Source organism: Phyllostomus hastatus, unplaced genomic scaffold (assembly GCF_019186645.2).
Source record: "Phyllostomus hastatus isolate PE091 unplaced genomic scaffold, TTU_PhHast_1.1 phas_scaffold_1674, whole genome shotgun sequence".
Lineage (NCBI taxonomy): Eukaryota > Metazoa > Chordata > Mammalia > Chiroptera > Phyllostomidae > Phyllostomus > Phyllostomus hastatus.
Window position 1 is genome coordinate 21,569,587 of NW_025334011.1, and position 14,856 is coordinate 21,584,442.

Genomic DNA, 14,856 nt, shown 5'->3' on the forward strand with positions numbered 1-14,856 from the left:
GCCTCGTCTGGCCTCTATTTATATTCTTGCATATGTGTGTGCTGTCATTCAAGGTTAGAATGTTTCCAATAAAAAAGGAGAGCAGTATAAACCAAGTAAAGATAATTAGAGGGTAAGAAACCAGGATTCTTACCCTCTAATGGGATTTAAAAAACTCAGCTTGTTCATATGCAAGGGTGTGACTAGTTTGTGTCTTTTTTTTAATTTAAATGTTTAATATTTATATAGTAGTAAAATGCAGTCTATCCCAGCATTAAAAAGCATTCTGTGAGAATTTTTATTAATATTTGACCACAGTTCTTTTATTCAAATGAGCATTTTTTTTTCTGGTTTTGTCCTCAGTGGGAGCAAAAGAAAAAATCAGAAATAAGTAAATAATCTGGAAATCGGTTTGTAAGCTATCCCAGTAAAACTAAACCTGGCTGCCACCTAGTTTCTGAAATGTCCTCAAGTAAAATGATCTCAGGTTATTTCTGTTTGCCCTATGAGTGACTCATATCTGTGCATCTCATGCTGCCCTGGAAGACGGGCCGGGCTCCCCCTGAGAAGGGCCTTTGTTCCGCTCATTGTTTATTCCCAGGGCCCAGAACAGAGTGAGACAAGAGTGGGCAATCAGTGCGTACTCTCTGCTCTGCACACACTTCTGATTGTACTGCTTTTTATCTATGAGCATTTGACCAGTGAGGAGGGTATAGGGTTCAACAAACACATATATAACTCACCTTGTGCTGAATACTACTCTAAGAACTTAATAGACAATAACTCAGTTAATCCTCATAAGCTTATGATATACTTTTCATTATTTATCAATGTTCTCTTTTCTCAGGTGAGGATACGGAGGCACAGAGAACTTAAATAACTTGCCCAGGTCACATAGTTGGTAGATGGCAGAGCCAGGCACTCAAGCCAAGTATTCTGGTTCTAGCATCCACACTTTTCTCAGCTATCATAATTTGCTTTTAAGTATTACTGCATTTATTTGTGCGGGTTCCTACTGTGCTAGGGATTTTAGGATTAGTTACATTTGGAGCCAGGCCATCTGCACTGTTCTTACCTTCCTTTAGTGTCCTTTATCATGTTTATAAATCATCTCTCCTATGCTTGTATATATATATATATATTTTTTTTTAAATTCTCAGGATTGTCTCAAACACTCTGATTTAAATTGTTCTCCTAATAGTGATTTCTTCTCTTTGCTTTGGCTTCTTGTAATTTTAGGAAATCCACATCACTAGAAACAATGGCCCATGCCATGTTATCTTTCATTCTCCTTGTGGTTATTTTCATTATGTAGGCCGCTACTGTGGCAGCTCCATGCCCCACCCCATCACTTCCTTCAGCAATGCTCTGACACTGAGGTTCATCTCTGATTCTACTGTGAACTCTGATGGTTTTCACGCTACATATGCCGCATCGTCATCAGGTAAGTCCAGTTAACAAATGGTGCTCCTAGGTTAAGAGGCATGGTGTCGAATTCCTGGGTTTGTTGTTTGAGACTCTTACCTTTAGAGATTGGATGCTAAATTCCTGAGATCACCTCTGTGCCTCATCTTACGTTCTTCCAAATTAGGTTAACATACTTATGAATTCTAGCAGTAGTGAACTCTATCCCAAAACTTCTGTACACATTTATCCACTGATAGACACTCAGGGTGTTTCCATTCCTTGGCTATTATGACTAAGGCTGCTTGCTAACAATGAACTCTGGAAGTGAGGAGAATTGACTGGAATGATCTTGGATGGCTTGCTTGTCAGAGTATTGGTGTTCTCCTCCACGACAAGTTGGTTAAGGCATCCTCTAATCGACAGTGTCCACTGGCATCTCTTATGAATGGGCAACCGCTGTTCTCCTATCTCTCTGGCCTCGCAGTTGGACGCAGGCAGGGTCTGTGTGTTGTCACTGAAAGCTTGATGGATGGTGGCACATGGGAATGAGAGGAAAGAGGAGCTGCCTGATACTGGGTCTCACAGACTGTGCTGTTTGTCAGCTGCCCGCTTCCTTGTTGCTAACGTTCAGAAGCCTGAGAACAGCTAGGAGAGCTGTGTGGGTTTCAGTCTCCTGAGAGGAAAAGGCTGGGAACTGCCTTCTGTTCTAGGCCAGAGTTGAAAATCATCTTGGTCAGAAATACTGAGTCACTGTAGGATTAAAAAAAGTCTTTTATTACATAAAGTTATAGTGCACAGGGAGAATAGCCGTTTAGAAAAGAAACTGCAGAGATTTCTTCTGATCTACCATACCCTGCTGCTTTTAGTTTTCAGTTTTCAGAATCTTTTCCTTATTTTATATGACATGCATTTTTTAAAATGTGAAATGGATACTGTTAACGTCTATAGTATTCTTCTTTATCTTGTGGTGTCTTGTGTTGTGTCTTTGTTCTAGCACTCACTTTAATCTTTTTTCTTCCAGCATGTGGTGGAGACTTCCACATGGCTGAAGGCGTCTTCAACAGCCCTGGCTACCCGGAAGTTTATCCCTCTAATGTGGAATGTGTCTGGAACATCATCAGTTCCCCCGGGAACCAGCTGCAGCTGTCTTTTATGTAAATCATTTTTTATGGTGTATTGTTTCAGTGAATCTGCAGGAAGGAAGCACTGTTACTAATAGGATGGACAACTTATAGCATGTGTCCAAGCAACTATTAGAAAATACATTCAGAACTTTAGGAAGTCTGTTTTCAAATTTCCTCTGTTTTAGTCATAGTTTGGGTTATAAATAGTTTTAAAAGTCTCTTGAGAACGGTTCTAGAGTCCTGCCTAATATTATCAGAAGTACATGTCTGAGCATTAATTTGTGGAGTGTTTATGTTCAGAAAACAATAATTTTGTTTTTTTTTAATTACAAACATTTAGATTATTCCCCCAAATCACTAACATTCTTTCTTCCAGCACAAATCCTATCTCAGTTAAGCTTCTTACTCATATACCTACTCCCCCACCCTCACACCACTCTGATCCACTTTTCCTTCTGCTCCAACAAAGAATAATTTGGTAAGTTTTTTGGAACTTTTGGAACTTAGTAGTTTAGTTGTAAAGTTGCCCTTATGTTCCTCAGTGAACTGTAAGACTTTATGAGTGTGGACTGTGGATATGGAATTAACCATGGGATCCTACCATGACCTGAGTGGTCTTAAATTAAACTAAACAGCAATAATGTTTTGCCCAGAGGCAGACAGTGAACAGCGTGTGTTGAGTGAAATGGAACGTTTCAGTCATCAGTGCGGAGGCTCCTGTGACATGCCACTCTGGCAATGAATGCTTAACGAATACTGAATGATAAGACTTTGGTATTTTAAATTAAAAGTTATGTATTATACTATGTCACATTTTGTTGGGGTTGCTAATTCTGTTTTTGAAGAGAATATAATAAGTTAGTGTTGAGGGAAGAAGATTGTTTTGAAGACACTTGGACTATTTATTCAAAAAGGTCTTGCTCCTTCTCCTAGACATGCAATCCTGTGCATCAAGAATGAATTTAAAAAATGGGTTTAAAATTGGACCATGTCCAGAGATCTCCAGTTACTTGCTTTCACTCTATCAATCAGACAGTGCCTCTTCAGGGTACAAGTGGCATTGTATTAAAACAGAGCCCTCTTGAGTGCCTGAAAGGCAATGAAAGCTTCAGTTGCCACACAGGAGAGATTTTTGTTTGCTTTGTCTTTACTAAAAGCACAAAGTTCTGTATGGGAAGAAATATATATAATTTTTACCTAGTATATATATATGTGTTCCTTTATTCAATATTTATTAAGCCCCTACTATGTGCTGGGCATATAGTGGCAGATGTTAGACATTTGGCAGTTGCCAGAAACTGGGCCAGGTACTGTAAATGTTTAAGACCAATAAGATTCTATTTCTTGATAAGTTACTAATAAAGTAATGTCAAGAAACTATTTAAAACATAAAAAGATTCATTTCATCTATAGCAGATAATCACATACATATAGAGCCACTCTTGAGATTAAAGATGTCAGATTTAAAAGGTATAGCATCAGGCTGATGCATATCAGATGTTCCATGAATGCTAAACTCTCTCCCTTTGCCATTTCTAAAGAAGTATCTCGAGGGGTAGTTCAATTAAACTCAATTGGACAACCTTGGGCTCTCCTGGAAGATGGGAGATAAACACGTAAAGCAAGTTTCATCCATTTTATTCTCTAAGGGTCTAAAATCCTAATTTTTGTGTAGACAAATCTTAATGACTCAGCCTTCTCCTTTCTTATCCATAAAAAGTTAATTTTATTATTTCTTGTTACTTGCTTAAGTTTTATTTTTAAAATATATTTTGTAGAATGCAAGATGTTCCTCTCTGTGTGGATGATAATGAGAAAGGCTGTATGGCAAGGTCTGCAAGTTATTTCTGCCCTCCTCTAAACTGTATCCAGATGAGTGCTTGGAAACTCTCCTCTGGGGTGTGAGGGAAGCATATGGAACACGTCAAGTTCTAAACCATGGGGTTTGGATTGCGGACACTGTGGTGAAATTGAGTAGGGAGAAGAATTGAAAAAATTATGGGTGAATCTGCAACAAAAGGGATGGGGGGTGAAATATAAATTAAAAAGGAGTTTTTTGTAAAGGAGTTAACAAAAAATATATCTTATGCTTGCAGAGTGCTTTTTGAAAGTGATTGATCTTGGTTCAAGATCAAAATGAGATAATGAGAAACAGTGATTGTACTATTTTTGTTCACATCATATTTTTACTCACAGATCCTAGCCAAAGTGTTTGGAGAAAAGGGAGATTTGCTTCTAAAATGTACTGGCCTAAGTTTAATTTGATTCTTCTGAGTATCATCTTACCATCACTTCTAATAAAAATGTCTTTTCTGCAATTTAGCACTGGATCATAGCAGTCTGGGACTAAAACAGAAAAGGCCTGCATTTAGTTATCTTTTGGACCTGTGCACCAACCTTTAATGTGCACACTGGCCGCCTGAGGTCTTGCTAAAATCCACAGTCTGATTCAGTTGATGGAGGGCCCTGATTCTTCATCTCACACACGCTCTCCAGTGATGCTGAGGCTGCGGGGCCATGTACTGCACTTTGAGTAGAAAGGTTTAGGAGCAATTTTGTGTAAATCATGTGCTGAGGAAAATGATCTCCCTTTCTCTCTCTTTCTTTTCTTCTTCCTGAGAAGCAAAAGAAAACAATTTTAGCGTATTTTCTAGTGTTGATACCACTATGGGTAACAAAACTGAGCACCAAACTTCTCAAACCACTCCTGGCCTCTTGTTTTCTCTTCCTTTCACTGCACTCAACATATGAGCTTCTGCTCATCCCTTCTGCTCTCATCCCTTACCTCTCTCTGCTTATTATTCCCAACCTTTGATTTCTTAGCCCCCAGTCTAGCCATGCTTTCAACTATTACTGTATACATCCAAGTGATTTCCAAGTATAGCCCCAGAGTCTCTTCTGAAGTCCAAACCTGCATATGGGCTCCAATAGATAGCTCCACTTGGGTGCTATACCATCCTGTTATATTGAATATAGCAATGAAACAAAAAAAAAAGAGAAAGATTTTTCTGCTGCTGGCAGTCATCACTATTATATGTCATTGCAAGATAATATTCTCAAGTAGAGCTCCGACTATCTAATTTTACCACCCAGAATTCCTCAATATTTTTTAATGTGGTGAAAAAACATAATATAAAAATCAGCATTTTACCCAATTTTATGTGTATAATTCAGTGGCATTACATGTATCCACAATTTTCTACAATCTGCGCTGCTCCCCTTTCCGGTACTTTTTCATTATATTCAGTAGAAAGTCTGTACCCACTGAGTAGTAACTCTCCCTTTCCTCTGCTCCCAGCCCCTGGTCCCCTCTGTTCTATTCTCTGTCTTTATGAATTCCCCATCCCAAGTTTCTCATGTAAGTAGAATCGTGTTATACATATCCTTTTTTGCCTGGCTTATTTCACTTAGCATAATGTTTTCATTGCTCAACTATGTAGTAGCATATATCAAAATTTCATTCTTTTTAAGGCTGAATAATATTCTAGAGTATTTGTGTACATGTATAATTGTGGTATTATATATGTAGTTGTGTCTGTATTTTCATATACTGTATGAAATTGTATGAAAATTATATTTTCATATATGTATTTTCATTTCATTTATTAAAGAAGTACATATATATTTTTATTTATATCTACATTATATATAATGATATATAAGTTTATTTGTTTATATATATTATATATAGTTAAATAGGTTTATATATATATTTTTAACATATCCTTTGGGTATATTTAATTATATATCCTTTGCACACATATGTAGAAATGGAATTACTGCATCTTATGATAATTCTATGTTTAAGTTTTTTAGGAACTACCAGATTGGCTTTCACAATGGCCACATCATTTTACATTTTCACCAGCAATGCACAAGAGTTATGATTTCTCCACATCTTTGTCAATACTTGTTATAGTCCATTTTTTAAATAACAGCCATCTGAATGGATATGAAGTGCTATTTCACTGTGGCTTTGATTTCCGTTTCTCTAATAATGAAGAATGATGAGCATCTTTTCATGTTCTTATTGGTCACTCATTTATCTTCTTTGGAGAAAGGTCTATTCAGTACTTTGCCATTTTTAAATTGAGTTATTTGTCTTTGTATTTTTGAGTTGCAAGAGTTCTATTATATTTAGGATGATAGCATGGTCATGTGTTTTTATTTCTCATGGATAAAAATCTAGGCATGAAATTTCTGGGACACTAATTGTGTGTTTTTATAAGAAACTGCCAAATAATTATCCAAAGTGATTGTATTAATGTACATTCCTACCAGAAATATATGAAGCTTCCAGTTGCTCTGCATGCTTAGCAACATTTGATCTTGTCAATCTTTTCTATTTTAGCCATTCTGGTGGGTGTGAAATAGTATCTTGTTGTGATATTTAATTTATATTGCTCTGATGACTAATGATGTAATACACTTTTCACATTCTCATGGGGCATTCATTCATCTCTTTTAAAGTGTATGTTCAAATCTTTTGTCCATTTTTTAATATGGCTATTTTTTCATTGTTTATTTGTAGGGATTCCTTTTAAATTCCAGATCTAAGTCTTTTGTTAGATATATGGTTCCAGTGACCTACCTCTCCTTCCCCAAACTCTATGACTTGCCTATTCATTTTTTTAATTCATGTATTTAATCAGGAGAACTTTTAAATTTCTATTAAGTCAAAATTATTAATTTTATAATCTTGTATGAAGTCCTTTTTACTTTCTGAGAAATATTTGCCTATCCCAAAGTTATAAAGATAGTCTGTGTTTTCTTCTAGCAGCTTTATAGTCTTAGGTTTTACATTTATACCCGTGAGACATATTAAATTAGTTTCTACACATGGGGAGAGGCAGGGGTTGAGGTTCTTTTTCTCCTCCATGAAGATATCCAGTTATTGCAGCATCACTTGTTCAAACAACTTCTTTCCCCATTGAATTGTCTTGACACTGTAGATTGGGTTGCATTGGCCCTGTATTCGTGGACTTTTCTCTGGACTTCCTCTTCTACGCCATTCATTTGTCTGCCCATACACCAATACCATGCATTCCTAATTGCATCCAGATTTCAAAAGCATGAAAGCTAAGTTTTAAAAGCATTCATTTACTACCTATGTGTCTCAGTCTTTTTATATATGTTACTAATGACCATTATATGAGGTAGATATTATTTCCTACCCTTCATTTCCCCATGTCACAGTAATTGCAGACTATAATACAAATCGAATAAGACATGCTTGAACACTAGCCTGTGTAATTACAAATGCCATATTTTTCTACCTTTCTTGACATTGTGTGTGTGCCTTTGATTGACATTTAATCTCTGCCAAAATTAGCCCTTCATTCTGCTCCCAGCTATGTCTTTTTTTAGTACTTTTCTTAAAAGTACTCAAAGTTCTAAACAAACTAGACCTCTCCCAGATTTCTAAATATGTCCCACCCTTTTTTACATCTGTGCTACTGCTGGCATGCATTCTCTGCCCACCATTTCTGCACCTGAATTTACCCAATACTTACATTTCCACCTAAAAAAAAAATCTCTCCATCAAGGTATTACTGAGCCTGACAATCAGAGGTGATGCCTCTGCCTTAAAGTTATTATACCACTTTATAGCTCTAAATGGCACTTATGATATCCTCCCTTATAATATATATTTTTTCTGTATTCTTGACCAATTTTTCCCCTAAAGAGAAAATTCCCAGAAGGTAGTATATTAATTATCATTGTATCTCTTGACTAGACATTTCCACAAATTTGAATGAAAAACATTTTTGTTAGCAAAAAGTGTTGTGATGAAACTTAGATGTATTTTAAAAAGTGAGCAGTTTAGCCTAGCCTGTGATTCAGGATAATCTCTAAATTTATTCTGTCAACTTAATCCACCTAAATTTTATTTTTTTTCTGTTCAATCAGAACTTTCCAGTTGGAAGATTCCCAGGACTGTAGCAGAGATTTTGTAGAGATCCGGGAAGACAATGCCACCGGTCACTTGGTGGGACGATACTGTGGCAGTGCCCTGCCCTTCAATTATTCATCCGCCGTTGCGCAGGTGCTGTGGGTTAGGTTCATCTCTGATGGCTCAGGCAGTGGCACAGGCTTCCAGGCTGCATTTGCCAAGAGTAAGTTGGTTCTATGTTAGTGATGGCTTCCGGAATGAATCCTGCAAACTAGAAAGGATAACACTGTTTTCAAATTATGCACATACGAATGGCTCATTAAGAGCCAGTGAGCATGCTGAAGGGTTCTAATATTTTTCTCAAGCTTTAGTTCTATTGTTAAACTCTCTTCATAATAGCATGTTAGTCTTTAAGGTATTATATAGTTCAGCTTTGTTGCATTTATCTAAAATGTGTTTCATTTGATCCCATTAACTCTATACTTTTCAAATTAAAAACATTCAGTATTATGTTAGGATTGACTTTAAATGCTCAGATATTAGAATAGGGTATTCTTTTAATAGCATAAAATGTTAAATATTTTTACTTTCTAACTCAACTTTTCCATAATTAGCTCATTATATATATATATATATATATATATATAGTCCTCAGAAGTCAGTTTCTCTCATCTTTAAAAATATACTTTATTCTCTTGTAAGACAAAATAAAATAGGTAAACTGAAATTAGAAAATTAGAGCATGGGGCTGATCACCCTCATCTTCCCTTTTCCCATGTCCCCTGGGGTTTAGGAATCCCGTTTCAAATGGGGAAGTTACCCTTTGTTTTCACACCTTGCAACTTTCTGTTAGGAGATGGAATTCTGTGCACAAAATTATCCTTCTCCAGGAATTAATAGATAGCACAGAAACCAAACGAGAAGCAGTATTTCTTTCAGTGTTCAGAAAAGAAATCACGGCCAATTAAAAGTTCTTCTTTTCCACACACCCCTTGCCTTTTGTTTCTTTCATTTGATTAAAGAGCTGTTCTAAGTCTCTTCCATTTTTCCTCCTAGTATTTGGCAATGATAATATTGTGGGAACTCATGGGAAAGTTGCCTCTCCCTTATGGCCTGGAAATTACCCCCACAACTCTGATTACCAGTGGATAGTAAATGTGAATGCTTCTCAAGTCATCCATGGTAGAATCTTGGAGATGGACATTGAATCAACACGCAGCTGCTATTATGACAAATTAAGGGTGAGTTTCCAAGTGCAACTGATGCTTATAACTTCAGTGAATTGGTATTGGCAAAATGAATCCAAGTGAAAATCTATTCAAACATTTGCAAATTGTATGGGATGGTCTGTTTGACTGAAATCAGGATTCCCTCCTCTGGATTACCTGCACAGAGGTAATTCTGGTATTATATTTATTTGTATTTTTATCATTATTGTAATTTGCCTCTTGAGCTTTGTCTAAGCATATATGTATAGCTTAATTATTTATTCTATCTTATAACTCACTTCCTGTTTATTTTTATGCTAGGGTATTAAAATTTGAAGAATCATTTAAAAATAAGGAAATGAAAATGTAAAAATTGTGGTGATCATTGCCATCTAGACATTGACTACTGTATGAATTTCATAAACACCCTCAGATTCCCACCTAGCTTTCCTGAGGTACATTTGACAAACAAATATTGTATATATTGAAGATATACAACTGGATGTTTTGATATATGTGAAATATATGAGTTTGAATATTTTGCTACCAGATCCTTGAAGGTCATGATTCCATCTTTTAATATTTTATTTTATTTTTTTTTTAAGATTTTATTTATTTATTTTTAGAGAGGGAAGGGAGGGAGAAAGAGAGAGAGAAACATCAATGAGAGGTTGCTGGGGGCTGTGGCCTGCAACCCAAGCATGTGCCCTGACTGGGAATCAAACCTGCAATGCTTTGGTTTGCAGCCCACGCTCAATCCCCTGAGCTACGCCAGCCAGGGCTTGATTCCATCTTTTTAATCTTAGGTTCACAATGGCTCACATAGAACTCAGTACTTGACAGATACTCAGTATGTGAGAAAATAATTATTACATAATTTGAAAAACTGAGCTTATACTGTAGCTTCTGTAGAGAAATTTATGATAACAATTATAATGAATTTGTTCCAAACTATTTAGAAGAAGATGGAGGGAAGAATAGGAAATGTGGTTGGATAGCATCCATCCACATGTGAAATTTTTAAAAAATGTGCTCCACGCTGTGTGTTTGGGAAGTATCATAAAATACATCTCTAAATAGGTACTTTACCACTTTAAGCCCAATGAAAAAGATTTATTGAGTGCTTTGAAGCTGTGCTGAGCTGTTGCAAGCTACAATCCTTTTGTTGTCATTAATTCTGCTTCTTTACTTTAGTGGAGAGAGGAGCTCCTTTAGGATTCCTATGTTCACTCTCTGTCATTTAACCTTTCCTATTTCTGGTTGCTTGTTCTTTCTTCCTAATTCCCTTCAAGGCCCCAAAGTAATTCAATATGTATTGTTTGTGTATGATTATCTTGGTTTCTACTTTTCCAACACCAAATGTACTGTTAGTCATACATTGAGCTATATCACATGAATATGTTTATTAATATAATTCAGCAGTAAAGGTATAAGTAATTTTAAAACATATTAAGTTGTTGCAATTATATTATACATTTAATGGCATTTTAATTTTAAAACATACATATTTTCTCATTATTTTTCCCTTATGATAAAATTATAATAACATAAGGCATTCTTTTAGTTTTTGTAATGAAGAAAATAGAGGTAATTGCCTTAATTCAGTGCTCTATTATCTCTTTTTTACATGCAGATTTATGATGGTGTTGGCATCCATTCTCGCCTGACTGGAACTTACTGTGGTACCCAGACCGAATCCTTCAGCTCCACAGGAAATTCTTTGACATTTCGGTTTTCTTCTGACTCTTCAGTCTCAGGGAAAGGATTCCTTCTGGAGTGGTTTGCAATGAATGCCTCCATTGGACCCTTACCTACCATTGCTACAGGTATGTTTGGTAATAAGTGAAATTCTTTTCAGGGGCTGGTATGTGTAAGCCAGTATTTCGAAGGGTCCTACCATAATAGGAGCCAAATACACAACTGAGTAAGAAGAATAAAATCAGCCCCCAAACCTTCCTCTGTTTGTTCAGGTATTCTTTTAATTTCACAATATGTAAAAATTATATGTTTGTTTCTAAAAATGCCAGTTTACCATTATATTTTTCATATTAATTAGGGATTTAATACCCATAAGATATTCTACTTACAATATCTAGGGATCACCTTTGAGATCTCTGAAAATTTCATTTACAAATACTATACCCACATCCAAACACAGACACACACATACACACATTAGTTAAGGATCTGCTAATAGACAGAAGTAACTATTTCCCCTCTGTGTTTCATTTTAAATTTGCTTTAGGAAGTGCTTCACCTTCCCCTTGGCTGCTTGTAAACCTTCATGTTTCAAGGTAAAATTGGCCTAAATGTTAAGCTTTTATTTTATTATTTTTAAGACATTTTTAGTTTCCTGAGTAAGCAGTGTTTTGGGGACCATTTCTTCTTAAAAAATTGTTTGAACAACTTTGAGTGGCTTTTATGGATTTGAGGATTGATATAGAAGATTCAGCAGATATTTCTTAGAGGATGTTCTTAGCTCTTGAAATATTTGGGACACATTATCACAGGATCCCATTGAAGAATATTCAACTTTGAATGTATTATAATCATAAACAGACCTGAAAAGATTAGAGTTTGTTTGCTTCTAACTTCTTGAGAGTTTTTATCGACAAAGATCACTGAAGGTATAACTCATAGTTATTTTTATTTTATGATCCTTAGTATTCTGTTCTGAGATGTTATTTTCACCTCCTTTATAAGTTACTTTCATAACAATGAATATGAATCTCTTTCTTAAAATATTAATCTATTCTAGAGCAGAGAGCCATCAGCAAGATTGCCAAATGTGATTTAGAGCTATTCATTTAAGTTTGGATAGCTCTTATAAGTAAAGCTGAGTTAAGCTTTTTCATATCCACAAATCTTAAGTTGGAGAAGGAATCACTCATGAAAATTATATCTGCAAATACAATTTAGTACTCAAAATAATAAGTTTTCTTCTTACACAGATATTCTATTATTATATAATTTATGTGGAAGAGTAAATATAATATCACAAATCTCATTTTTCTTAATTAAGAACATGGAAAGGAGAAAGTAAGTGGGTGACAGAATTTTACAATTTAGTACTTATCTAAATAACATAAATGATTATCTCATGATGACATCACATTCTGAAAGTCATTAAAATTCAGAAAAGCCTAACATTTTAAAATGTATTAGCTTATTGAACATTATATCATCAGCATTTCTAATGCATACATATACTCAATTTAATTCAATAAATATTGAGGATTTATTACATATATACTGTGCTGAGTGTGCATCAACTAAGAAAGGGAACCAATATATACTCTCAACTTTCTAGGAGCTTAGCAGTATTTGGGAAAGATACAGCATTCATTATGTCAGTTAAATAACAATACAGGGATTAAATGATTAAGTGACAAATCTGGTGGCATAGGCAGCATAAAAAGCAATAGAAGGAGAATAAGCCTAATGTGGACCAGCGTCATCTGAAGGACAACGTGTCAAGTAGAAACCCTTGTGTATTGCTGCGGGGACGTAAAGTGGCACAGCCACTTGGGGAAATGGTTCAGCAGTTCCTCAAAAATTGAAATACACTGTTACCACCTAATATCGAGCAATGCCACATAAACATTTAAACATCCATACATGGATGTTTATAGAAACGTTATAGTGTAAAAGGGGAAACAACCCAAATGTCAAACAAGTGATGCATGGAAAAGCTAAATATAATATATCCATGGAGTGTAATACTATTCAGTCTTAAAATGAAGCAAGTACTGATACAGGTTAGAATATCGATGAACCTTAAAATATTATGTTAAGTAAATAAAGCCAGTCACACAAGGCCACATGTTATATGACTATATTTATATGAAATGTCCTGAATAGGCAAATCCATAAGAGAGAAAGTAGATGAGAGATTTCCATGGACCAATGGTATGGAAAATAGAGAGCCAAAGCTAATGGGTATGAAGTTTCTTTTTGGAATGGTAAAAATGTTCTAAAATTATGTACCAGTGGTAGCTGCAGAACTTGGTGGGTATACTAAAAACCATTGAACTGCTACTTCCAAAGGGTAAATTTTATGGTGTGTGAATAATAGCTCAATAAAGCTGGTATTTTTTAAAAAATAAAATAAAAATAATGAAGGTTGCTATTATTGTAAGCTCATGTGCCATTTTAAATATTTCAGTTTACCAAATTGAAAATTGTTTCAAAATTGCCCAGATGTAAATTACATGATGAATAGCTGTACTAAAAAGGTAAAGATTAAAGTCCATAGGGAACAGAGTTCTACCTAGATAATAATTATAACAGGGTCTTCTACCTGGGCTTACTTCATGCTTAGCAAACATTAGGCACTCATTAATGAATGGTTTGTGTGGCAAAATTAAGGTGAAAATGTAGAATACGATGTTTTTCTTCACAAAAAATAAATTATTGATCATAACTGTCTGAATCAGTGGGTCTAAAAAAATATTTGTAGATTTCTTTGAGAAAATTGCTTTAATTGGCTATTTCATTGTAGCACAGGACTGACACAGAAGTGAAAGTGCTACTTTCTTTTCATTGGGGATATTTGAAAGATGCCGCCTTTTCTCTCTCCAGGTGCCTGCGGAGGGTTCTTGAGGACAGGTGAGGTGCCAGTCTTCCTTTTCTCCCCAGGCTGGCCTGAAAGCTACAGTGATAATGCGGACTGTACGTGGCTTCTCCAGGCTCCTGGTTCCACTGTGGAGCTCAACATCCTCTCCCTGGACATTGAATCTCATGGAACATGCAACTACGATAAACTTGTGATACGAGATGGTGAGAAACATTTTAAAAAAAAACAAAATAAAACAAAAAACTACCAAGTTTCCACCCTAACACATATTTAGTTACATTCAATTGTAATCATACTTATTTACTACCTTCATCCTGTTGCGTAGAATCTCACAGATGTTATGGTCAATGAAGGCATCAAATACTAGAATTGGCTACAGTTTCTGAGGAACATAAGAAAACTGTGAAGTTGCCTCTAGAAAATCATCCATATACTGTGTCAGGGACAGCATTACAGCATTACAGCATTACATTCCTAAGAAGAAACACAACTTGTGGGTTAAGTGGGAAATAATAGTCTGAGTTCCTGGTAGTGCTGCTGTCTTGTTGAACGGCTTCGGAAATATATCTTGATATTTTATACCTATGACTTTAAGATTCTAATGTGAAAAGTATGTATAATTACAATGTATTCAATTCTCTTTGTCTACTGAATCTCTGGGTAGAATGG

The 14,856-nt window shown here is 35.5% G+C and overlaps 1 protein-coding gene across 1 annotated transcript in view; it reads left to right on the forward strand.

Annotated features, from left to right (window-relative positions):
- The window catches only part of CUBN (cubilin), a 251,860-nt gene that overhangs the window by 138,469 nt on the left and 98,535 nt on the right, over positions 1 to 14,856 (forward strand). Inside the window, exons 35-40 of the mRNA XM_045858052.1 lie at positions 1,295 to 1,423; positions 2,408 to 2,540; positions 8,421 to 8,626; positions 9,460 to 9,644; positions 11,245 to 11,437; positions 14,193 to 14,390. Coding sequence (XP_045714008.1) covers positions 1,295 to 1,423; positions 2,408 to 2,540; positions 8,421 to 8,626; positions 9,460 to 9,644; positions 11,245 to 11,437; positions 14,193 to 14,390 — 1,044 coding nt within the window. The remainder of the gene's footprint in view (positions 1 to 1,294; positions 1,424 to 2,407; positions 2,541 to 8,420; positions 8,627 to 9,459; positions 9,645 to 11,244; positions 11,438 to 14,192; positions 14,391 to 14,856) is intronic.